Source organism: Empidonax traillii, unplaced genomic scaffold (genome assembly GCF_003031625.1).
Source record: "Empidonax traillii isolate 1590-97213 ecotype Southwest subspecies unplaced genomic scaffold, ASM303162v1 scaffold1518:size97226, whole genome shotgun sequence".
Classification (NCBI taxonomy): Eukaryota; Metazoa; Chordata; class Aves; order Passeriformes; family Tyrannidae; genus Empidonax; species Empidonax traillii.
The window spans coordinates 29,709-56,974 of record NW_020956711.1 but is presented as its reverse complement, the minus strand read 5'-3'; the positions used below and the strand labels follow the sequence as shown (position 1 = coordinate 56,974).

Sequence of the window (27,266 nt, the reverse complement as noted above, 5' to 3'; positions counted from 1 at the left end):
TGCTTTACCAAGACAGTATTCCAGTCATGAAGTGTTATCCAGATGGAATCCCCCCCCACACACAAGCAGTCAGGAATGACCAGAACATTGCAACCATATTCTTGGTTTTCTCCATGTCAAACTCTTGCATCGACTATGACATAGTTACAAGGTATCAGTTTTCATTTGGTTATTGTTGTTTAGAGCAGGAGAAGGCTTGCTCTTCTGGCCATCTGTCCCTCCTTTGGATGTGTCCTGGAAGAAAAGCCTTGGCATCCACAGTGACATTAAAATTCGTTTGTATTCATTCCGAAAATTCTGGTTAAGAAGTCCGTATATAATTGCGTTAAGGCAGCTGTTGAAATAGGCCATTAAGTAACTTACAATGAATAACCATTCAGGAACTTTTGGTGCCATTTCTGTAGGATCAATGGCTACAGCCAGTCCAATGAAGTTAAGCGGTGCCCAGCAAAAGGCAAAAATCACAAAAACTACAAACATGGTAAGAAAGTTTCTGAAATCACTTGGTTTCAATCTTGGCTTTGTTTCTGACTTGACTCGTCTTCTGACTTGAAGCACTAAAACCCAAATTCGAAGGTAGCAGAAGCTCACAATGGTGATAGGGACAATGAAGTGAATTACCACAACAGCTATTGTATAATAGGAGCTTGCAGTCTGAACAAATGTGCATGAATAGATGCGTGGATCATACTTTAAAGAGCCAACAAAAAAATTTGGCACGGTTGCAATTACTGTTAATATCCAGACTAAGGAGACATACAGCATGGTGTTCCAACAGCTGTACACTTTGTCATAGGCAAAACTATGACATATATAGCAATATCGGTTTATTGCAATTGCAGTGATGTTGAAGATAGAGCCTATTACACTCAGTCCCATCACAAAGCCGCTCGCTTTACAGTGCATTTCACCCAGCGTCCATCCATTGTGGAAAATAGCTAAGAGCACCAGTGGGTATGGATACAAGGCCACCACCAGATCAGCCAGAGCTAGGCTCACCACAAAAGCATTACCTGGGGGAAAAGAAAAATACATAGGCTTAAGTATGAAAGCAAGCATAGTTGTGAAAAAGAAGAGAATATATAACATTATTTTGGATATCTGCAGTGCTAAATTACAGATGATGTTAGCAAGCAGTGGGTATGCAGGATCAATAGGGAAATAATTTCACAATTCAACTCAGAACAGCATGGAAATATCTGCAGCAACATGATGTTTCATATTTGTTGCTGACTAGTTTGTATCCTCCTTGCTATTTTTATCTTCAGTAAACATAACCATCAGTGAGACATTACATAAGCATGTGTTGAATTGTTTCAGTGTAGCTAACTCTGCAGATGGATTGAATAAGATGAAAAGGAAAAATGTCTAAATTGTGCTGGGTAGGCAAACCATTATGCCATTCTAACCTATCACTGGAATACTAACAGGCTTGACAAGTATCAAGGAGAACATACAAAGACTAGGTCTGTCGGGGTTAGGAGGATGTGCTGGTTTATGTGTACTCTAAATTGCTACACAATAGTCTGTAGTATAGCTATTATCTGCATGAATGGCCTACCCATACTGCGGCTATTTTCTCATTGGATTGACTGAGGAAGAATTAATTGCCTTTATCACCCTCTGTGGAAAGGCATATTTAATTATACAAATGAAAAATGCATGCATGCAAGAGAAAGTATTCAAATTCATGGAAGGATTCTTTAGAACTTTTCCTACTGCTGACATTTTAAAAAATCTTATTGATATGGTTGAGACATATTGTCTCTCTTTAAACAGTGTCTTTTTCATGAATTTGAAATTTCTGGGCATTGCATCTAAGGGTATTTTGATAAAATAGTGAGATAGTAAACTATATTCCTGAAAAATCAAATGCAAAATCATTCTTTAAGAACTTTACTCTTGAAGATAGACTTCAGATTCTTGGCATTTAGGTAGCATAAAATATGTTTCTGGTTTACATGCTCATTTTTTTTTCTGAAAGTCCTTCACAGCATGAACAGATATGCAGAAGACCCAAGTAATTTTTATAATTGTGCATGGAACATGATAATTTTTTGAAAGGAGCAGTTGGATGCTCATTTCTACAAAGTCCAAGCTTTCTAGTCCTCATCTAGCAAAGCAGTTCTCCATCTCATTTTAAGAATGTCATTAGTTGGAAATCATAAAGGCAACAACAGTGTAGGAATAAACTGATCAAAAAATTACAGAATTTCACCTCTACTCTGCTTGCTCCATCTGCTTTACATCTGCTTTACATTCCTGAATTAAGGAATGGGGAGCTCTCTTTCTCCCATACACTGTAAGGGACAACTCTGATCATCAGAATTTGCACCACAGCTAGTGAACTTAATGGAAAGCAGGATTATCCATCTGTACCTACAAAACATGGCTCATCTCAAGAGTGGTGTGCAACATAGTTTAGATGGCTCCTTTTTATGTATTTAGTATCCTGGTTTATATATTTTAGAAAGCTACACAAGTGTTTTCATAGCTATAGTTTTATGATATGTGAGGAAATATTGAAAAACTAGGGAGACAATTGAGCAGAACATAACTTCAGATAAACAAAGCAGGAAGGATATAACCTATTCCCATGATTGTTGTTAATATAAAGAAGCTTCAGCTACAACAAGGAAATTTCAAAGTAGACACTGAGGAAAAGAATTTAATGGCAAGAAGTAGTAAGTGTGAGAACACCTCACTTTGAGCCTGCCAGTGAAGGTTGTAAGAAAATGTTAAATAAGCATTTGTCAGTACTGGCCTACATAAAGCTGATCCCTGTTCTGAGTATAGGAAGAATGAGATGACTGTGAAGGCCTCTTCTAGCCATATGGTAAATATGATAAAAGACAAAACTAACGAAAGTGCAGGAGCATCTTTATCAGAATGTATTTACATCATGGCAACAAGAATTTCTCTTACCTTTTTTTCATCACTTTATCTGACATTAGAAGATAGAGAAGAAGGGAGAGAAGGAGGAAGGGAGACAATACTTTTTTAAATGTTTTAGAATGCCTTTTGGAGAAAAAAAAAGAATTTAGTCTGAGGTGTGTGCCAAGATGAATCTAAATGCTAAGACCTTCCAGCATCAGCTTATATCTAGAATGTAATTGTTCTGTTGAAAAAGAATGAGCATTCTGCTCTTTTAACCATATTTGGAAATTGACTGTAAAGTACATTTAACAAGATATTTTCAAAATTTTGTGTGCAGTTTAGGACATATTGAAAATTCCAGGTGCAATGAATAAATACAGTTAGCAATGAACTTGTCAAAACCATAATATACTAGTTTACAACCCAGAAGAAAAATGTTCAAATACCTATAAAGACCTCAGGTGATTTGTCACTTTTATGGCTGTTTACAGGGTTGTGTTCACACTATGCACTGCAAAATAAGGTCCAATGATATTTTTCTGTCTTTGTGGCTGACTGCAGAATTAAGTAGAATGTTATATTACTGCAATGAATTGTCTACAAAAGTAGAGAGAAACTTTTCTAATTCATAAAACATAAGTAACATATTGAGAAATCAAAGGTCTTAGATGTCTTTTAGGTGCTTGGAGAAAGTAAATGCTCCTTGATACACCTAAGTCACAACTTTTGGAGTGGCATAAATTACATTAATAAGATAACTAAAGAGGTAACTTTTTGCTGCTTTTAACAAAATAGAAAGCACAGAATGTTCATCTAGTTGGAATTATTATAATTACTTCTGGAATTTACCCAGTGAATGTTATTCCTAGACTTCGGTTCCGTAAGAGAGAGAATTACATTCATTTGTAGGAAACGTTTTTTTCGCTGGAGTGGAACGACCCCTAATTACAAGCAGTAGCTACTAAAAGCCAAATGTCTTGCCAAGGATTCAAAAAGATACACATCGGTGCTGTTTTAAACATAGATAGTTGAGTGCATAAAAAAGAAAATTCTGATAGTGACTTTGGGTGCAACAGAAGTAGATTGATATTTCATGAGGCATTCTTGTATATTGGTTTTCTTACTTCAATTAACAGGAAAAAGAGAACTGTCGCACCCTCTTGTAATCTTGATATGACTTGATATTGTAGGAATTTACTCATAGAACAAACTTTTTGATAAGGTCAGAATTTCTAAGGGCTAAGCATCTACCTTCTGAAAAGGCAACTGACTTTTAATGTCTCTATCAAAACCAGTAGCAATTGCAACCATCAACCACTTGGAAGTTTTTCTTCTGTCTCTTTTAAGCCAGTTTTAAACTGGCTAAAATGATTAGTTATATATTGTGGTGTTTTATTTTTTATCAGGTGGTGTTTTGATTGTTACAGATTTGTTTAACAAGTTGTTATACATTGCATACAGACACCACTGTCTTTGATCTGCCTCCCCTGGCTACAGTCATGTTACTCCTTGTATATGTAATCTTCATCCATTATTCTTGTCTTTAACATACAAATGCCTAGCTTCAAGACGGAAAAATTGTTTCTACACAATCTTTTGTGCAGACTGTTGCATTTTTCACTGCCCTTTACTCTTCTGTCAAACTTGGGATGCTGTGTAGCAATAAATGTAGGGAGTAGGGACAGGTAAGGCAGAAAGGGTATGAATATGACTAGAATGTATTGGTCGGTTTTTTTGAATGCCAAGGATCAATGATTCAGTTATTTTATTCTTCCATTTCCATATGCTAGCCTTGAGGGAGAGCTCAGAGTTGCTTTTACAGACTGTTTATTTCTATGTCTTCAGAGGGAATGTAAGTGGGAAAGTTCTTTGTATGGGTTTACGGTATAAAAACCCGTTTGTTTTTATAATCAGGACTGTTTATAATTAAGTAACCTTTTGGATTGGCTGAGAATTATGAGAACAGGAGTTTATCTATGATATCACTCTGAAAACTACATGTAGAAATTTATCTTTACTAAGGGAAGCAGGGTAAAATCTTGACTTTAATGAAGTAAATGAGAGTCCTATCATTCTATAAAATTAAGCTAGTCATTTTTGTTCAGAGTTCACAGTAATAGACATCCTCAAAAAAAGTTAGACTGACAGACTCTTCTCTTACTTTGAATAAAATTGAACACTTGAATTATATTTGGATGTAAAAGAACAGAAGTCGAAGTCTAGACCCCTTTCATAGTTCCTACAACTTTTACTTTCAGAAAAAGAAGTAGCAGTACATGAATCTCAAGGCTTGTTGGCCAGGATTCACTACAGCAAGTGGCTTATTGGATCTATTGTTTGAATCTAGACCGGCATAGAGGGTGAAGAGGCATATCTTTCAGTTTGAAGAAAGTAATCAGTCCTTCAGTCAATAAGACTACCCCTCTAATCTCCCCTTGTCTGTAATTACTATTTAGTAATGGAAACTATTCAGCCCTGATTTTTATATTGCCTTGAACTTTCTTGTACAATGTCACCTCTTGAGAACCAGGCTTAAATTTAATTTCCAGGCTCCAGAACCTCCTGAATCCTTATTAAAGTGAGTCTCAAGGTCTGGACCAGATAAAACAGGAGCATACTCAACTGTGAGCAAATTAGTATAAAATTGACTTTAGGTGTCCATGTCTCCACTCCTGGTTGTATACCAGGATACTCCTGAGATTGATACCAAGGATGAATATCCATTTAAGAAGCAGATTATTCTGAGTGCAAACCTGAGTAAGGTACAAATTCAGAATTCAGGATTTTGGCAAAATAGATGGTAACTGCGATGGAACTGTGTGGTAGATCCCACTCCTCGAGCTTTTTATTGTGTATATCCATGCCCATACTTATTCAGCTGATTATCAAAATTTGAGTCAATTTTGGCATATTTTATGAAAGAATTACATAACAAATTTGAAGATTATGCTTTCAGAGCCAGGAATTCCACTAACCTTTCAAGTATGTCTTTTAAATGGGAGTCCTGGCCACCTTACTGCTGATTCTTGATGCTGCCAGTGACAACTGCATTTCTGACCTATCATATTTTCTACTGGCCTTCGGGTCACATGATTCTTGAAGCTCACTTCAGGCTTGTTTATGGGGGTTATTCTCAAGATTGGCTTTTCAATATTGAAGGGAAATATTGGCTCTGGAGGGACTGAAAAATTGGTACCAGGTAGGCAGGCAGAACCAAGGACTCAGTAGGTTTTTGTTACTCTTTTGAAGGTGGCTCAGCTAATACAGCTTAATGGCTTAAACGGCACGTGGAGAGACATAAGCTGCTCCTCCAGAAAAGCTGATGCTTCTTACATCCTACTGATTTTTGTATTGAGTTCTGACTTGTTTGATCAGTATTCTTTTACAGTATTTAAGCTCTCATAGATCTTGTTTTTATTTTTTTTTTAAAGTAATTTAAAAATATGTTTAAAATCACCTGTGTCAACTTTTTTGTCTCCTCACCATCCATCAGAAAGAATAGAACGTGCTAGACTTATTCAGATGAAACTCCATTCATATTAGCAGGAAAAAAGGAACCAGAAATGGACACTGGTAGCAGGCGGAGCAGAGAATTAAGTCTTTCACACACTGACATTTGAATTCCCTAAGACATTACAAGCCAAGACCTAGGATAATCTTTGATTTACTGAGACGTGTTAATCTGGTATGATCAACAGTGTGTCACTGACAGAAGGTTTAACATAACACTCCAAACAAGTGCCAGATGGGCTTTTGTTTTCTTTGAATATGACAGTTTAAAAGCACTGATATACTCTTTTGTAGTTATGTTTCATGACTTCAGGTATTAGTGGGATATACTGCAGACTTTGATGTAGGGGAAAGGGAGAAGCAATATATTTTCATTAGAACAGCATATTTTAGAGACTCTACTGAAAAATATAAACAATGAATTAAAGCTGGTCTTTGATTTATGGAACATTCAGGTTATTTCTTTCTTAGGAAATGGGTGTTCTATGAAACTGTTTAGAATAATTGGTGAGTATAATTTTCCTGTGATATGTACAAAGCAAAAGTCATCACTGGGAATAGAATCATTAAATCATTTGGGTTGAAAAGTACCTTTTAATCATCAAGTTCAGCTGTTAACCCAGCACTGCCAAGTGCACCACTAAACCTCATCCCTCAGTACTACATCTACTCTTTTAAATATGTCCAGGGACGGTGATTCCACCATTTCCCTGGGCAACCTGTTCCAGTGTTTGACAATCCTTTCAATGAAGAAACTTTTCCTAATATCCAATCCAAACCTCCCCTAGTGCAACTCAGGACCATTTCCTCTTGTCCATTCACTTGTTACCTGGAAGAAGAGACTCAGCCCCCACCTGGCTACAACCTCCTCTCAGGTAGTTGCAGAGAGCTATGAGGTGTCCCCTGAGCCTCTTCTTCTCCAGGCTAAACAGTCCCAGCTCCCTCAGCTACTCCTCGTAAGACTTGTGCTCCAGATCCTTCTCTAGCTCCATTACCCTTCTCTGGACACACTCCAGCACCTCAATGTCTTTCGTGGAGTGAGGGGCCCAGAACTGAACACGGGATTCACCAGTGCCCAGTACAGGGGGATGATCCTGCTGGCCACACTATTGCTGATACAGGCCAGGATGCCACTGCCCTTCTTGGCCACCTGGGCACACTGCTGGCTCATGTTCTTCTGCTGTTGACCAACACTCCAAGTTCTTTTCCACCGGGCAGTTTTCCAGCCACTCTGTAGAGCTGCCTAGGGCTGTTGTGACTCAAGTGCAGGACCTGGCACTTTGCCTTGTTGAACCTCATACCACTGACCTCAGTTCGTTGATCTGGCCTTTGCAGATCCCTCTGCAGAGCCTTTCTGCCCTCCAGCAGATTGACATTCCCACTCAACTTGGTATTGTCTGCAAACTGACTGAGGGTGTGCTTGATCCTTTTGTCCAGGTCGTTGATAAATGACCCCCAGAAGAATGCGGGACTCAAGAACAGAAGCATAGCATGCAAAAAGGACCTTGAAATTTTGGTTTAGTGACTTGCAGACTCCTGGACTGGGATAGACCAGTGTTCTTGGCCCTACATCTGCAACTACCAGTTAGTGCTGGAAGCTACATTTGCAGGAGCTGAATTTTAGCTTATAAGGCAGCTCAGGAGGAGAGCTCTCACAGCCTTGCTGAAGACAGGCACCTAGGTTTCAGTGTTGTTTGATGTGTTTTTGAGATCATGATTTTGGCATGTTTAGCATTCAGGTATGAACATAGCCCAAAACAAAGCCTCCGCTTTCTCTCCATGCTCTCTTCTCCCTCAGGTTAAATATGGGAACACAAGTCCTAGCTGTGAGTTTGCTGCCTTGAGTTTCCTAATAGACTACAGGTGCAAAAGTGTTGTGTTGTTAAAAACTTAGAATAAAGGCTTGAGGTTTGTAATTCCTACATGTGTAATTTTGCTCTCCTGTGGCTCCCTCTGGTGCGAAAGGGGAGATTGATGACTCTCTGTTGCCACCTGGTGCATGAGCCGCAACAGACATCGCATCATCCAACAGGGCAGGACGCAAAAGAAAGCCGTGGGTTCTTCCAGAGCAAAATGCTGATCGTTATTCAGATAGTACATTTACAGGGTGATAAATACTTTTCTAGGCTTCTGATACTTTCTGAGATTGCAGGAACTTTTCTGGTACTGGATGTTCTCAGAGATAAAAGGGGAAGCAGGAGAGGCAAGACAGAGTCCACTGCTAGAGAATTCAGTTGCCTAGAAGTTAGGACACTTCCATGGAAGAAGAGCCTTTCTTTGAAAAAAGAATTTGAACTTATGTCTCCCACAGTCCACTTTCCCATAGGCAGTGCCCTACTCACTAGCCCTGTTGCTCTTCTGGGGTTATTGTGCTTGTCTCTTTCTAGGTTATGTTGAAGAATTTCAGCTTAGAATCAGAATACATGCCTTATCACTTGCATTGCAGGGTGCTCTTCATTATTATGCAAAAAAAAAAAATAAAATTGAAAATTCTTCTCATGATTTAACGGGTGAGAAACTGAGATGGGGGAACTCGCCCAAGACACATTAGAGGAACAGTCCAGGTTCATGAACCTTGCTCTTGCTCTTCTTTAATAGATAATACCACCTCTATTAGGGACACTGGAAAAAAGGACAGCACCAGTCCAGCATGCTGCTCCAAAGTGACACCATAGTGGTATACTGGTACTGAGGGATGGAGCCAATGGAAGAGCTAGAGCTATTAAGCAAAGCTAGTTGAGTTCAAAGCAAACAAAAGGGGGGTGGTTACAGCAATAGGTAATAAATCCTTAACAGATTTTGCAGTTGTAAAAATTTTACCTGTACTCAAGGGAAGGCTGGAAAAGTAAGAAACGCTAGTTGAAGGTTACTCAACAGACAAAACATAGTAAGTTCAGGGAACCCTCTGAGCTAGAAGGAATCATAACTGGAAAGAGTACAGAAGTATCGCACAGGGTTGCTCTGTTCACTGTTTCTCTTCCGTGGCTGCTTACATCTACAGTTAAAGACAGAGCATGAGGCTAACTATACCCTTGGTCTGTACCAATTCAGCTGTTTCTGTGATGGAGACAGTAGGTTTTAGTGATATCATGCAGAAGCACAGCTCTTTCTCAGGCTCCTCTGTTGTGGTGGTCTGAGTGCTATGATGGGACATTCTCGTTTAGAAGCTTGTCAGCCACTCTACACAACTAGCCTGGTTTTGTAATTGAATGCATTTTGCAGCAAGTTCAGGGATGAAGATCTCTTATACCCATACCCTAACACTAAAGTCAGGCTCTTAACTTCAGGGTAGTCTAGGATGGCAAAAGGCCCAAGTTGTTGCTAAGAGAATCATAGAATGGCTTGGGTTGGAAAGGATCTTAAAAATCATTTAGTTATAACCACCTGCCATAAGGGACACCTTTCAGTAAACCAGGTTGCTCAAAGCCCCATCCAACATGGCCTTGAACACTACCAGGGATGGGGCATCCACGACTTTCTCTGGGCAACCTGTTCTAGTGCCTCATCACGTTAACAGTAAAGAATTTCTTACTAGCATCTAATCTAAGTCTACCCTCTTTAGTTTAAAATCTACCCTTTAAAATCTACCCTCTTTCAGTTTAAATGTCTCTATCTAGGGTAATACTGCTTTTCACGCAGGGAGTGAAGCTAAGACCTTTACTCTGAATGCTTAGCACTATGGGCACCAGTGGCAGCCTAGCTTCAAAACCTCCAGTTGCTGAGTGCAAGTACTAAATAACAACGAAAGCAGACTCTTTTTTTCACTGGCCCATGAAAGAAATAGTGTTTCCTGTATCTGCCACTATGTAAAGCCTAATTTTCTTCTCTTGAAGTAATCACAGCTGTTGATTGCTTCAACCAAGAAAGAATAGGAAACCTACATGCACAACTGCAAGTATGAAAACTCATTTACTGCTGACAAAGGGGCTAATATGAAAAGCTGTAAAATACAACAGGTGCAATCTAGTTAGATCCTATAAAGAGCTAGGCAACCTATAATTTTTAATAACTTTTTTTTCACTGTCAACACTATATGTCATGTCATAGAAAAAAGAAGTGAAATACGTAGCATTTTGTAGGATGCTATTTTGTAAAAAAAAAACAGACAAAAAACCCACCCTAAAACTTGTTTCAGATCAAGTATAAAAGACTGAAGTGTGGAAGTAAACAAAGTAAGGATATTGGACTCCTAAAAATTCTGTAGAAAATTTTTATGCCCTAGCAGATATTAATTTATATTGTATGAAAGGCTAGTTCATCTTTTATGACCTTCAATATTACCTTCTATTACCTTCATCTTTGCTTAAATTTGCTTAAATTACCTTCGTCTTTAGCTTAAATTTGTGTCAAAGGGAACGATGGGGGTTTTTTTCCTTTGTTACAGCACCAAAACAGTGCTCAAGTCCTTAGAATAACTTAACTTCCACCTTCTTCTAGAAAGGAGGACAAGAAATTGAAAAATCAAAATAAGTTTGTTCAAACTAGAACCACATTTTGTTTTGTTAAACCGTTCGGTTTGTGTTTAATTTTATTTTCTTATTTACTAGCAGATTAATTGAATTACAAAACCCCACAAAACAAACAACTGCTAGCAGATATTAAATAGTTCTATTTTAATTTATAAGGCTTAAGATATTACTGAAGATGCTTAAGTTATCAGACAGGTATATGAAGTGAATAAAATTGGGACTATTGCAAACTGTGGGACATACTCAGCCAAGAGACTTGGTTATCTATGATAAGGTGCACCTTATAGCTTTGCCCTGTAGAACCATTTAAACAGAACAGAACTTTTTGTTTTGTATAAATGTTGGGATCTCCTCCTGCAGAAACAAAGACATGCAAGTGGTGATTTCCACGGTGATTTGCTCAACTACTCTGCGGCGCTTCAGATGAAGGACTTGCAGCATGTGACACCTACAGAGTCAGAAACAGATACATTCAATGTACATGTCAACTGGTTACATCTGCAAAAAGAAATCAAATCTAAGCCCAGTATTGCTGCTATGTACTTTTGGGGGTTCCTATGTTCAACTCCAAGACACAGTAAGGGATGCTGGATTTTTATAAAATGGGATCTGACACACTGCAGTTAACAGAGTATACAGGAAAATCTAATATGGAAAACACTTAGGTTGACAAGTTGCAAAAGCTTCTAACACCCTCTGGAGCCCGTTCATTATGATCTTCTTTTCCTTTCTTTTGTTTCCTTTTTCACCAAGGAAGATAATAGATAACACTTTCTGAAAATGGCTTTTATAATCTTTCAGTGAGGAAAAGTCTTACCCCTTTTGTTCTGAGCTTTAGGAAGGCCTCATCACTGTACATGCATAGGGAAATGAATGTCTTGAGAAGCTGTTGTCAGTCTATGCCATCTGCTTCTTTTGGAAACAAGGTCTTAAAGCAAAGTACACTGACATGATTCATCTCATAATGATACTCATAGGTTTGTAAACAGCATGTGAGCATGTGAATAAATAAAATGCTTTTGGAGAAAATGATTGTGTATTCTCTTCCTAAGTATTAGCTGGTTTGTGTTTCAACTCAATACAGACAAAGTTTACAATGATCATTCTCTGAATCAAGGTCTTTTCTGAGAGCGAGTAGAAACCTTGCAAAATATCTAGACAAAAGCTCTGCTCTGCCTGGGCTGTGAGTCGTGATACTGGTGAGATAGGTAAATGAGGGCTGATAGGCATAAGCGTTCAACCAATATAGCTATAGTGTCATGGAAGTTGGAATTGATCTCTGGAGATCTTCTAGTCCAACCCTCCCATTCACAGAGGGATCAGATACAGTGAGTTGTTCATGGCCGTGTGCAGTCGGGTTTTGACTATCTGCAGCCATGGAGACTCAATAACCTCTGAGCTGTTCTGGTAAGCAGTAAGTATACAGGATATGTACTCTTTTCACTAGGGAATAGAGGGAAGATGCTGTTGATTTGGCAACAGACAAGGGCTCTACTCGGTCTGCTAAACAGCAGAGGGCATCTAATGTCATACCTGTTACTGTGCATGTAAAGACGAGACATGCTCATTAACAGCAAGCTGGAGTTGCTTGGTCAGGAGAGGATTACAGCACATGGGGCTTTGTTTTGGGTATCCTTGTGTCTTCAGGTTCCTTGTGACAGCAGAATCTGAGCAGTCTCTGGACATAATGGTCTGAACCAAACAGAATGTGGACTAACAAACATTTACAGACCCATAAATCTATAGACCAGAAAAGGTACACCCTCCAAGGGGTGGAGGGTGGAGTGTGGTGAGGACTGCACAGAAAGAGGCGGGAGGCACCAGCTCCTAGCAAAATCAGTTTTAGAAAGCAATTCCCACTGGCTTTAGCAAGGCTAGAATTTTCCTCCTTACCTACTCACATACTAGGTTCAGCTCACATACTAGGTTCACATACAAGGTGGCAGGATCCTGTTGCACATGCTGCTTTGATGATCTTTGAGCACTGTGAACTGCAGCTAGCCATTCAGACTAATTCCTTGTCCTAGGAGTCCTAGGTGTTATCTCCATGAGTGACCTGGTGGACTGTGATCCAGAAAGAGCAGTGGGTGACTTCTGTCTGTGTAATGTACCGAGTCACACGTCTTTTACTGTGTGAATACACCTGCAAACTGAATCTAACAATATAGTTTTTACTAAATCAGTCTCAAATGAAAAACACTTTCTTATATGCTACAGGATAATGTTGTGTTTGAAGGTCACGTATTTCAGTATTTCCGTTTGCTCTCCATAAGCAGAACAGATATTCTTGCTTCATATTGAACCAGGAAGCTGACTGTACAGCAAGTTTTACAGTTTTTATGGTCCTAGCCTACCAGGTGTTTCATAAGTGTGACTAAAGAGGATTACATTGCTTTCAGATTATCTAAAGGCATTATTACAGGATCTCAAATTAGTTAATTTTTCCTCTGCTTTGAAACAACAGATGTCCAGCACTGAAATTGGACTCTGGATTGTGTAGTTGATGTTTCGTACCCAGGACCATAATCCTAGGTAAAATCTTTTAAACTTTTTTTAACCCACTTACCCATAGATAATTTTTTTATAGGCAAATCACTGTGAGTAAACCATCTTTTTACAAGACCCGCTTCAAAATCTGTTTAATATTTTACACATTTTGCTTCTAAGGACTGCAAAAGAAAGCATCAAAAATAAAGGAAAATCTTGCTAACATGAAAACTTATTGCAGAAAACAATCTGTTGTCCATGGGCTGTAACCCTATCTGTGAATATAATAGCAAGTACTTTTGCAGTCACTTTAGAGATATCACAGGCAGGCTTTATGTCCTTGAGTAGAAGTGCTCTAAACTTCCACAGCACAAAAGTCATTTTCTGATACTATATTTTATACCAGTAGAACACCTGGAACATAACAGTGTACTATCTGACTTGTGGCAGGAGACTTTGAATTTTAATGACCACTAACGTAACAAGACAAAGGCATATAAAGATACCAGACCCCTATTAATCAAGTATTCTTTCCTCCGTAACAATCCAAAAATTACACCCTGTACATTCCTATGAGTAACAACTGATTTCAAACAAGCTGGCTGGAATGTTTAGTCTCATGAATATAGATTCCCAAGACTCTTAAGAACCATAAGTCACAGTTCACAGAACTCACATTAAATGCTGTATATACTTGAAGTCTTGGGAAAAATGAACATGGCTTTAGAATGAGAGGACACTAGGAGTTTCAGGCTTGGAGAAAATTATAGAGACATGAGGATGCCACTTATAGGTTCCTGTCTTCTTTACAGTGATATATTTTACAATTCTATGCTATTTCTGAACTTACAATTAGTTAGCATAATTATATTTACAAGGCTGATGTATTAAGTGGATATTTTTCCTGTTAGTCAGACGGCTAGCTCCAGTGAGCTGCATGTGATATCTTCTGACAACAGTTGTTGCCTACCTTGTGCAAATATGGCAGTCTAAAACAACAGGTGAGCAGATGTTGTTCTATAGCAGAAAAGTGACAATGTTTGTGGAAGTGTCATGCAAATTATTGTAGTCTTCATAGAGATATTGAAACCAATCCAAGTCTGTAAAAAGCAGCTGAAAAAAATTAGTAACTTTGACAGAAGGGTTATGTTTTCTTCTCCAGGCATAATTTAAGCAGCATTTATTAAACAGCGAATTCAAATACCTCTATAATGAGTAAATAATTAAAATATAATCCCAACAGTCAAGATCTTAGTCATTTGATGAGTGTGTTTAGGCTGTTGGTATCTGCTATCATGCCAAGACATAACTGTCGCCTACACAGCTGAAATGTCAGGAAAATGATGACTCTAAAAGAGCTCAGTCCTTATCAATATTGAGATCAAAAGTAAACCAAAAGATTCCAAAGCAGCTGCTGTTGTTAGGGAGGACAGTGGAGTTGCACCCACGGTGATTTGGATATGTTTCTGTTGGCTTTTCCTGTCAGGAAACCTGTTTGATGCTCATATCAAGGTGAAAGATTTAAAAATAGAATTAAATAGATGAAAATTGCCATAGCATTTCTTCTGCTCTGCAAAGACAAAAAAATGGCTTTGTTTTATCAACTCAGGATAACATAGCTGTTTTCATATTCTTGGGAACAAGGCAATGTACTTGACAGTCTACATCAAGGTACCAATATGCGCTTGTAAAGAATAACTTCTAAGAGCTAAAACCTTGAGCATATCTGAAGATACTGGTACTCATAATAGATCTGAGTTGGAGTAGGAGTAGAATTTACTCCTAGAGGCAGAGAACTGGTTGTCACTGACTTAATGAGATGAGTGTAGTCTCCTATAACATCCTCAGCACACTGATTCAAGTCACCTGGTGAATATATATCTGCTAAGAATAGATGAAAAAACTAATCTTTTAAAATGAGCTGCCCTAGTGCTCTGAGAGGAGGTTTGGCCTCATAGCTCTTTGGCTGATTGTGCCAAAGAGCACCATGAGTCTGTGAATTGCTTCTGCCGGTCCATCCAAGAATAGAGCTTTACTGCAGAGAGGTCATTCCTCATACAGTCAGCGGTTCTTGAAAAAGAAACTGCAGTCCAGAGTCCAGGAGAGAGCTGGCAGGAAAGGGAGTGCTGCTAAGACACATAGGAATTGCCATAATACAGCTGCTAAGAGATCATTTGAATTTCCTATAGCTGAGAGTATGTTTGTACTGGATATTTCAGGTAGATGAGGGAAACTTATTCATACTCTGAAAAGAATAAAAAAAAAAAAGCTGTTTGACTGTGTTAGAGTTGGTCCTGTGGAGAACCTGGGTATGCTGTTGCAGACAAAGCATAACACGAACACTATCCTTTGATTTTCCTTTGCTCAGAATACGGGTAGAGTGGACTTGTGCCAAATGAAATACACAACATAAATATACCCTTAGATTCTTCTGTTACAGGTTTAAGAAAATCCTTATACTTCTGCAGCTTAACTAAATGCTTATCATTTTATTTCCTCCAAGGTTAAGCACACAAAAGCTCCATCTACTAAGTAGGATAGAACTTACCATTATATTCTAAAATGAAAGTGTCTTGGAGCTGATCTTGGCAATAAACTTCCTATTCACTTATCAATAAACCTAATACTTCCTCTACAGGATAAAAGGAAATTATAATTCAGAGATATCATCTCATATGGTATTGCCAGGTGCTTCAAAGGATACAAAGTACCCTATGGTTGCAAAATAACCTGCCTCAGATCACAGTTTTAAACTAATCTGGATTCCCTGTGATGCAGATTTATAGAGAAGTTATTTTTCTACTTTATGATGTTTCTGTACTCCTAAATGTTTCTTTCAATCCCTTTAGGCTCATAATTACTTTACAAACTTTCTACTTCCCAAATATTTTAAATTTTGTATTCTTTATATTTCTTCTCATCTAGAACAATCTCTGCTTTTCACTTTTTCTAAATTTACTTGCAAGATTTACCTACTTTTGCTGAAGGATACTTCCTTTGTTAAAGTAATTTTCCTGGTTTGCAAATGAACAATACCGTTTTTTCACTTTAGTCTTCTACTTTTGGAATTATAAACAGGTTAACAAAGTTATTATTTCATGAGTAACTTCGAAGATTTATGTTCTCATCTGGTTACTGTTTGAAGCAAGTCTCAAAAAAGTAGGATGGAATTAATGATGAACTTATTCTGTTTCCTCTCCAGGAAGAGAATGAAAGTGTAATTAGAAGTATGAGATGAATCACAGGCACATGACTGAATAATTCTAGAAGTGATGTAGAAAGATTTGGAGTATTGATCATTTGGTGGTATTTTCTGAGAAGAGGTTTCATATCTTCATGGACAGATTTCACCTAAGCATATGGGATACCAGCTTGCAATCCAATCTGGCAGAATGAACAAAAAGAACTTGAAATTGAGAGGTGGAAAGAGAACTTGAAAGGAATCATGCAGTTTCTTCATTTAACACTCAGGGCAAGGGAATTTTGGCTTCAAGAAGGTGGTGACAAAAAATATAGAAACTAGGAGCTCAAACACTGAGGAGTTCAGCTGGAGGGGTAATGTAAAAAGCAGCAGAGTCAGTAAAAGAGTGCCAGGAACCTATGCAATAAAATAGGGGATCCAAAACCAATAAGAAATAAAAATAAAACTTCATGGAAACAATTTTGTTTGAATGGAATTGCACCAGTGATCAGAAAAGAGAAATATTAACTGAAAAGTCTATTGTCTTTATAAAAAGGGGGGAAAAGAGAGAGACAGCAAGAGAGAGAGAGGATGATATACATTTTGATAAAAGCCAAAATTACATTGAGGAAGAGTTGTAAAGACAATGTGCATGGAAGTATGCAGAAACATGCAGTAGGATGAGAACACCTCTTTGTAGTAGGAAAATAATAATGGAACCAATTTAACAATGGGACACTGCAGGTCCTCCTGTGTAAAGAGGAAAATATGCACACAAATGGCCACTGAATTCTGGATGTACACCGAGCAGATTTCTTCAATACAGAGTCCATTTGCCAACATTTCTCGGCCTTTGTTTGCGTAAAGAATAAAGACATCCCTGAAGGGCCTGTCATAGAAAATATGCTTGAATTGAAAGCAAACAGGATTATTTTGGTTAAATTAAATGGAAGAACAAACAAAACCGATATAACTAAGAAGAGGGCTTGCACATTTTGATAAATAAAAGAAGCTAATTAGGAAAGTGAAGTCAAGTGTATTGAGGAGCTTAGGGACTTGAATGAGGAGGAAGGTTGGCATTACTTCATATTAAAGTTACAAAAATATTCTCTGTAAGTTGCATCCAAAAGAGGGAAAAAATGTAAGAAAAAGTTCCAGATCTAGATGGAAGAAAAACCGTCTCAGTAAGAATACTGAGGGAAAGAAATTAGGCAAAACTTGATCAAATGGGAATTGACAACACCCCTAAACTTCACTGGCTTTGTGAAGACTTCTAAAATGACTAAAATGCTCTTTCAGCACAATAACAAAAGGAAAAAGGAAAGACAAGTTACTCAGGGAGGGGGAACCTGAAAACCAAATTAAAATAGTTCCTGGTCTGAAGAAAGATTTTGCTAGAACTTTTAATAAGGACAATAATGGTGGTCTTGGGAACAAGGCAGGCTGGCAGGTGAGGAACTAGCATATCTACAATCAAAATGTCAGAGAGATTTAGTATACTTGATGGCAGGAATTTTTTAACATCTGTTATCTCAGAAATAGTGTCATCTGCTCTGAAAGGACAGAGAAGCTACATGTGGAACCTGTAAAAAGGGGCTGAAAGTGTTCTCTGGTCCTTACTGCCAGTGGGGAAGTGCAGATTTCTCTCAGGCTGAGGAACAGAGCTTGGCTTCCACATGCATCCCAAAGAGCAGTGTTGCCATGACTCACTTGCAGCTGTGGTGCTCCCACACTTTACTACCCATTTCCTCCTGCCTTGCTATCGTGCTGCACAAATGCTGTTTCTGTTTGCATGAATGGTGCTCACAGTAAGCCAGAAAGCAATTAGCCGAGGAGCAATGAGAACAGTAAAACAGTGTTGCTACTTCTAGAAGATTAATTTGTCTACCATAGAGTGTGTGCTAACATGGGACTTGTATTCAAGGTGGGGAATTGCTGCAAAGGAAGAATGAATCAAGAAATCCTTGGGCTCTTAATCTCATCCTAATTGCAGGCAAGGCTGGAGAAACAAACTTGAGAGGATAGGAAAGTAAGGGACACAGTTAAAGACAAACGGAATAAAAGTCAGTGCTTATAGAGAGCTTACGCAAAATGGCTGCACCAACAAATCTGATCATCTTTATTTAATGAAAGCTGGACTTGGACTTTCTGTACCTGAGAGGTTGCTCTAAATGGATCTAGCTTTGGAATCACCAGGGTACCACTCGCAGTCTGTTGCTACCACTGCCTGGATGGTGATGAAAGAAAACTGTTGGACCAGAGGGAGATAACCTATATTGAAGTAATTTTGTCTGTTTCAGAAGTATTATGTCACAAAACAGAAAGAGAGCTAATGAAATTTTGTGATACTACAAAGTTGAGAGCCTACACTGATACAGGGATATGTCAAGATCTTTTTTTGCTTGAGGACTAAAAGAGCAGAAAGTGGATAGGGTATAATAACATGAGGTATAAGGTCAGGTACTGAAGGAATAGTTGTGTAACAAAAGAAAAAGAAGAGCTGCATCAGCAAGTGACTGCACCAAGAACAGCCATCTATATGATGCTATCACATAAAAGGAAAATGTGGCTTCAAGGCATACCAGGTCCATTTTTCCATCCAGAAAAAGACAGAGTGGAACAGGACATTAATATTTTCTTGAAGGTATTGGTGGTTCTTCAGCTGCGTTATTATGAACAGTTCAGTTGTCTCTCATTGAAGACCTATTTATTTAGTTTGGATAAGTGATGTAAAAGACCTAAAACCAACAGGGAAATTCAGACCCTGGCTAATTATAGGAAACTAAAAGCATTTGGCTTGTTTACTACGGGAAGAAGAAAAACGGTTGAGAGGTAAATATGCTTATTCTCCATTAATATTGCACAAAAGTTCTCACCAGGTGGATAAATGATCCATTCAAGTTAATGACAGTTATAGGTCTACTAATAAAAGTATCCACTACAAATTAGCAAGTAATAATCACAAAGTTAAAATAAATTAAAAGCTAGCTTGAACTACAGTATTATTACAAAGAGATAGAAAATCTTTATTTTAAGTGATGAGTTTTGTGACCTTTTTTTGAATGTTGAAGCTATATTCCTTTCAGTTTCTTAGTATTGAGCAGCTTCAAGCTGAATGTGAAAAGGGATGTGAAGGCCAAACACACACAGTCCCAGGGCTAAGAAGTCCATGGGTCCAGGGTTCAAGATGTCATGAGTACAAATCTAATCTCATAAGAGTGTGTTCTCATGCTCTGCTCATCAAAATATATTCTTGTCAGCATCACTGCTGATATTAAAAGACAATTTTTCCAAGTGGTTTCAGGAGCCAGGAAGCATATTGAACAATCAGTTGTATTGGTATTTTTTTTTATGTCAGTCTTAGTTAAATCAACATGATCTCTTGGAGGACAGGCAGTAAGAAGGAGGAAAATGTGCCATTTTAAAAATGAAACTTGACAATGTACTAGAAGAATTACATTATGTCTTCTGACTTCATATTTGATGTCTTTCCATCTAAATGTAGGTGGTTACATTGAGACAGTCCCTCTTGCTTCTCTTTGTTTTTAGTGGAGAGACATTAATACTTTTTTGGACTGAATCAACTATCTTAATGTAGATGTGTTAAAACAAACTTTTAGGTTAACTGTTCCCTGAAAATGCTCATTTTTCTCCAATGATTATAAAGAGAGCCAAAGGGAAGAAGTTTGGAAACAAGTTTCTCAATTTAGTCTTCTGAGAGATGAATTCCACTACAGGAGACAACTGTCCTCTATGCCAGTGGATAGGAATAATTATGGGGGAGGAATAAAAGAGGGAAAGAGAACTGGTGTGACCAAAGAGATGAAGAATAATTAAACCCAGCATTTAACAATGGAGAAAACTTACTGTCAGCTATATCACAGAGTTGTGGAGTGAGAACTATGCAAAGAGCATAGAAAAACACTACAGAACTTGGTTATATTGCTGAACACATTTATTTAGTAGACAGATGAGTACCAAAGTTAGAATTCTACATTCTTAAATAGTGAGGTTTTTTACAGATGTACCTATGAGAAGTATTGTCTGTCTCTACAGTCACACACACATTAGGAAGAACTAAACATGTTCTTACATGGTAAAAGAAACATGAATTTTGATTTCATTTGTGTTGCAACAGCACCTTACTATTCAAATGGAAATCAGAATCTCATCGTGCTGTGTTAGCTATTATATATAGAAAGGAAAATACTGCAGAGAGTGAAGAAGGCTGACAAAATGCACTAAAAATATCACTTTCCACTAATGTATTCTTTGGCAATGCACCAAGGCTAATATTAGACCTTCTTCCAAAAGTCAAAGGGTCTCAAGTCCTCATTACTCTTTAAAATGATATTGAGTTAATGTGCCTAATTCTCACTTCTCACTGATTTTATGCTGGCTTTAAGGCCAATGAAATATAAATGGTTTGCTTTATCTTTGTCCTGTGGGAGATGCCTTGCCAGTTCCCACCTTCTGGAGTGCTTCCTACCAGGTTCTTAACCCACTCCATAACATTATGTTTATAGCTATGGCTATTTGAATGTATCCTGAAATTCTTAAAAGCATGTAGTGGTTTTGATTGACTTGATGCACCTTCACAATACTTGATCATCCAGCAGTGACGGTTGAACACATGTAAACTTTAGCACTTCAAAAGTTTAGCATTTTAAAAGCTGTCTTCATCTGGGCATGCTTAATCGAAGACACAAAAAATCAATCATTGTTTTTGAAAATTCAGAGCACATTTGACATTTCAAATAGAAAGATAGGCTAATTTAATTTTGTTATTTCCATATATTGTTTTATTTCGTTTTGTAGTGTGTTGGATGAAATTACTCTCCTCCCAAATTAGAACTGATAAAAGCATTAATTTCTGTAAATTAAATCAGAAGTTGTGCAGCCTCTCACAGAAAGACTGGGTGCAGTTATGTAAGACAAGCACATTGATTCATACCAATTATGCTATGCATTACTTGGAAGAGTCTTCACAAATTTTCCCTAAAACCAAATTCAAACATGGGAAAGAGGCTTCTGTACAATCAATCATTCTGTTGTAAGGCTGGCAAAATTCCTACTGTTTGAGGACTGAATGAGCAATGTCTAGAAGCGCAAGTCCTATCCATTCTCCATTTCTCTCCTGCTGATCATAATATGTACCAGCTTAAAGGCTAATGGGTCATTTTACTTCACTCCATTCTTGAGCCTCCCATTATATAACAGCATTAAAATAGATTTACTTTTGATCATGCCTTAATTTTCAGGAGAGTGATGCATAATTACATTGTTTCCAATTATCAGATTTCTCTGTAAAGTCTAGGACAGAATAGAGTTGATAAATCCTGGAAAAGTGCTAAAGCCCTGTTTTGCTTTCAGAAGGCAAGATTAGTGTTTGCACTGCAGAAGTGGGCAAAGTTGATTAATTTATTCCTTATACACCTGTGACTTATTTGAAGTCCCAAATTCTCATCCTTATCCAAGAAAAATCTCTCATTACCTTCTTCAAAGGGAACTGGGTGCTCATGGTGCTATAGCGCTTCCTTTTTTCTTTGATCATCTGGATGTCCTGTCTCTTGTCACAACCATTCCGCTAACTTCATCTTGTCCCTCTCTGACATCTCTTATTACAGCTCTAACTCCTTTTGTTACATATTTCCTCATCATTTCACTTTCTACTACATTCACTCTCCTTGCAAGTATAAATATATTATTTCTTGTTTTCCTCAGAAAGGAAAACTGAAAGTCGACCTCATTTTCCATCTTCCTTTCTTGTCAGAGGCTAAGGGCTCCCATGTACTGCCTTAGCTTTTCACCACTTCCCCATCCCCTCTATCACTCCACCCACATCAGTTTGCAGTCCTCTTCCATTCTGCTCCCTCTTTAAGAAATGTTTCTTGAAAAGACTTCTGTGGACATTTACCAAACTACCCTCTTTCCCTTTCACCTCCAAGAGCCATCTCTCCCTGATTTAAAACTCAGAACTGGCAATTTAAAAGGTATTTAACCTCATGAAGACTATGCAGAAGGATTTTCCTGCTGTTCTTCACAGTACTTATCAAAGATGAAGAGATCGTTGGGACAGGGTCAGTGACATCACATTAGGGATGATCCTAGAAGGAGATCAATTAGCGGGCATTTGAGTTAGATAAGATTCCACCCCGCCCACCCCAGCCCCCCCACCCCCAAAGTCCTAGGATGCCGCAGAGCACTTTTATCAGTATCTTGAAACTTAACTCTTCCAGGCATCACTCTCTCTTCCAGTCCAAACCCTCCCCTCTGCTGTAGCTTGAGCAACGATTCAGAGGAGAGCCCCTGTGTTGCTGCCCCCCAGCCGGGACTTGATGCCTCGGCCCGGCCGTCCTCCAGCGAGAGCCTCGGGTGCTTCCTCCCCCTGGAGCCCAGGCGCGAATCCCTCGGGAACACGCCTTCCTCTAGCGCCGAGGGAGCCAAGAGAGCGCTGGTGATTCACGGGGTCCCGAGGGAGCGTGGGGGACTCCCTGCCCCCAGCTCCGCTCTGCTCGCCCGGGGCAGCGCCTGGCGCTGCTCCGTGGCCACAGCCCTGCTCGGGGAACGCGGGGCTCCGGCTCCCGGGGTGTGCCCGCGCCGCCACCCCGGTACGGCTCTGCTTCTTTTGGTAGCGGCTTGGTCCCCTTGGACGTGCAGCCCAAGCAGGAGCCGAAGGACCGGCAGCTCCCTACCTCACTCAGACAACCCTTCCAGACGTCTTCAAGTTTGGCGCTGGTCCTTGGGCTGTGACTGCTCAGCCCCACGTAAACAGGACTCGCCGGCATCCCTCGCCTGCAGTTAGAGGTGCAACCATGTGGGAGAGCAAGATTCACCCCTCCATAAACTGTTTCTGCCATTAAGTATGATTTAACTTAAAGCAAGGGCGAATGAACGCCTTTTCCTAGTTATCCTAGTTAGCAGGAGCTCTAGACACCGCACGTAAGACACATCAGCGCTTGGGAAGCGACACTAGTCAAAAAAAACCACCCCAAAACCAAAAACCAAAACAACAACAACAAACACAACCAAACAAAAAAAAAAATCACAACACAAAAACAAACCCCTCCCCCCCGCCATCCCTCAAACCGCAAACAAACACTCTCCTCGGAGAAACAAGTCAGCATCTGCCCCTCCTTCTCCATGCTGGGGGAGCACCCGGAGGACCGACGGCAGAGCCCTCTGGCTCCCAGAGTTCAGGGGAGCTTGGATATCGGACCTCGCTCAGCTCCCCACAAAGTTTGGTTTATCCCCACCTGCGTGCGCATGGCAAAGAGTGGCACTCAAGACCCGGAGGAGGGAACAGTTCCGGGAACTGCTTGGTCCTACGAGAACTGTAGTAGACACACCACTATTTCGGGAGTACCACCTTATACTGCACCACCACCCACCAGCACCCGAGTGCAGGTAGGCAAGCAGCATCCCTGTTCTGCGCATCAGTGAACAACCGGCACCACTGACGGTGGGAGGAGGGTGGGGGTCTAGTATCCAAACGCAGGGAGAGGTGCGCGAATCAGGGAGGTTGGCCGGGAGGGAAATCCGAGAAGTTGGTGGTTAACTACAGTTTTATAGTTTGAGACACGTGTAACCAGCCCAGCAGAGATGAGGAGAGGAAGCGAGTAAGTTTAGCAAATAAAAACTGCAGCGTCCCATTTTAGCACACACAGAGAAAAACAATAGACATGATTCAAAGAAAACACCCCACTTTATTTGTTGCATTCTGGTTGAAGCATATGAGGTGAGGAGATAAGAAGAAAGACGATATCGTGACAGACTGCTGTGAACTCTGCTGCAGGCTGCAGAGCGAGGGTAGAGCTGCTTTCCCGCGCATGTACAGCGCCGCATCTTCAGGACTTCTGAGCAAGTTTTAAAAACTCGAACTTCATTTTTCCTCCAACCGTTTTGAACACTCTCTTTGTCTCCGGTATTTTAAGCGGATGGCACCGATTCCCCCTCACCGATTCCCCTTCCTCGGGAGCTCCACAGAGAGCACACAATGCTTCATTAAGAGCATTCCTCTCTCCCGGCCCAAGCAGGACGGAGCGCAGCCCGAGGGGAGCGCGGGCTCGGTGCGCTGGAAAGGGTTCACTGAGCGCCTGGGGGGTTGCTGCACACACGAGAGGGCAAGCACAGATCGGGGGGACTCTGGTCCCCCGCATTCAGCAGGCGGCCCGCCCGGACTCCACAAGCAGGCTGGACTCCTCGGGACAGCTGGAAGCGGCAGGACATGGGTGCAAAGCAGGACTCCGGCGCTCGCCACCCCTTGCCACCGCCGGGGCGGGGTGCGGGGGTCAAGCCCTTACCTGAGTTCCGGAGCTTGCGGTTCCTGAAGACGGAGAGGATGACCAGCAGGTTGCCCAGGATGTCCACCACGGTGGTGAAGATCAGCACGCTGGACAGCACCGGCACCACCCAGGCGGGCCGCGGGGAGCCCGCCGCGCCCGCCTCCCTCTCCGCCAGACCGAGGCGGCTGCGCCCGCCCGGGTCGCAGCAGTTCCTCAGGGAGCCGTTCTCCAGCATCGCGGACACCCCGTCCCGGCGTGTCCCGGCGACAGCCCCGCGGACTCTGCCCGCGAGGGCGGCGGGAACGGCTTTAAGGGGCGCGCCGGGGCTGCTCCTCCGGGAAGGGCGGGGATGGGGCGGGGATGGGGCGGACCCAGCGCCCCCTCCCCTTTCCCGGGCGGTGGGGGAAGCCCGGGGGCGGGCACGGCCCCGCCTGCCGAGGGAGGGGCCGGCGGCGGCGGAGCTGCCAGGGCGGGGGCAGGATCCGCGGGTAGCCGGGGGTGGGGGGTTGTGCTCGGCCGAGCCTGGTGACGGCTTGGGGGCGGGAGAGCCGCGGCGACAGGCGAGAGCGGCGGAGAAGCCCCTCTTCCTCATTGCTGCTCCCGCCCCCGGGCTCCGCCGCGAACATCCGCCACCCGCCGCGGGAAGAATGCTTGCTTGGGGGTTGTTTGTTTGTGTGTTGGTTCGGGCAGGGGGTGTGTGGTTGGTTTTCCCCTCCCCTGCGGCTCGGACCGCGGTGTTCCCGGCAGCGCAAGGCCAGGTCCCCCGCTTTCCCCCACCCTCACTGCCTCCAGCAGTGTCCTGGTACATTGCTCCCGTCGGCCTGGCTACGGATCTGAAGAGCTTTTACGCTCCCATCGCCGTGGCCTTGTGCCTCGTGTTTGAACACAGCAGTCTAGTCTGTCTGGTCGAGACGAAGGGCAGTGCCCGTGAGGAGATAACAGCGAACGCCGCGGACGGGACGTGCCCGCATCAGTGTCGGCTTGGGAAACCGTGCGCGTTTCGAGGGATTTTCCTTTTAAGCTGCAGGAGCAGACAATGGGGCATCGGTGGGCTTCACTCTGAAACTACCCTGGAAACATGCAGTTTCCTTTGGGACCCCCAAAAGTGGCAGATGCCTTATGCTCATTTGCACTAAGTAAATAAACAGGTTGCATTCAACAGAGGAGGGCAGAGCCTGCGTGTCTCCGTGCCCGGCTTGTAGGCATAGCTACCACGTTCCTCTGTATCGCCGTCATCACTGACAGTGGATCACCGGGTTCACGTAGCGTGTGCTGGCAATTAGGGCTGCTCTCGGCAGACGTAACTCGGAAGGGTTTTGTGCCCTACTTTGCATTGTTTTCAGGCCATCCAGGCCACACTGTATCGTTGTCCTGCTTCCAAGTTTTGCTCCACTTTTGAGAATGATGCAGGAGCTACAGCTGCCACAGAGGTTACTGTGTGGCTGGATTAGTCCTCTTTGTGCCTGTTCAACACAGAGAAAGGTACGCTCCACAGTTTTTCAAGAATTAGATCTCGAGACAACCTGCCTTGTGGAGTCAGTTTGGAAAAACAGGGCAAGTTTCTGTGCTTTCTAACAGCAAATAACTTATTATGGCTCACTGCTTCTTTGTGACTTGAGTCTACACAAATGTGAAGTGGTGTAATCTAAGTGCTACAAATTACTGTGTGGACTTCCTTTCAAATTAGAAGTAGTTTATTGTTCTTTAATTTAAATGTATTCCTAATCAATTTCAGATATACTAAAGTAGTCTTTGTTGGAATAAACATAGAAGTGTGCATGTGGATTTTTGCACCACTCGTATTTGCACCAATTAAAAAAAACACACCACACATCAGATGATCTCTGTTTAATGTAGGCAGTATGTAAGACATCATGATCCTTTTCAAACTACAGGTGGAGTTATCATAGTTCCGTGGCTTGAACCAAAGAGAAAACTGTCTTCTGAGAATTATCACTCCTGAATAGTTATTCTGCAGTTCTGCCATAGGAAAATAATAATTACACACTTGACAGAACAGGCTCATTCTTGATGGAAGTGAAAGTTCACTTGGTTTTTCTTTTTCTTCAGATCTTTAAAAGGAAGTTTATCCAAGGAAATGCCTATATTCTGTATTCATCAGTGCAAAGGAGGATTTTTTGCTAGTGAATAATAATCTACAACTAAGGAAAGTTTTTGCGTTAGTCTTTCCCTTTATCTGCCTCTCTTCTGATTCCCCTTTTCAGGAAGTTGTTATTCTCACTGCCCATTATCTATGTACTACTCTAGACTTATGGACTTGTTATGGAAAACGTACACATCATTTATTTTCATGCCTGAGACTCTTTCTGGGCATCTTTCCAGACTCTATATAAGCGCTTTCAGGAGAAATGTACCATTTTGTTGTCTGTTATTACTACAGGATTTATCTTCAGCTGTTTGTTAAAAGCTTAAACTGTCCCTAAGCATAAATGTGAC

At 40.9% G+C, this 27,266-nt stretch overlaps 1 protein-coding gene across 2 annotated transcripts; it reads right to left on the bottom strand.

Annotated features, from left to right (window-relative positions):
• On the bottom strand, positions 1 to 25,044 carry LOC114070320 (melatonin receptor type 1B). 2 transcript variants are annotated; one of them, XM_027907659.1, is made up of 2 exons: positions 24,828 to 25,044; positions 1 to 1,013 (listed from the first exon to the last, which is right to left on the bottom strand). In XM_027907659.1, the coding sequence occupies exons 1-2, from the start codon at positions 25,042 to 25,044 to the stop codon at positions 145 to 147; spliced, it is 1,086 nt and encodes a 361-aa protein (XP_027763460.1). In that variant the 3' UTR covers positions 1 to 144. The 2 variants fall into 2 exon arrangements, with proteins under 2 accessions (XP_027763460.1, XP_027763461.1); XM_027907660.1 differs by lacking the exon at positions 1 to 1,013 and adding an exon at positions 24,211 to 24,631.
• Positions 25,045 to 27,266: the final 2,222 nt, after the last annotated feature.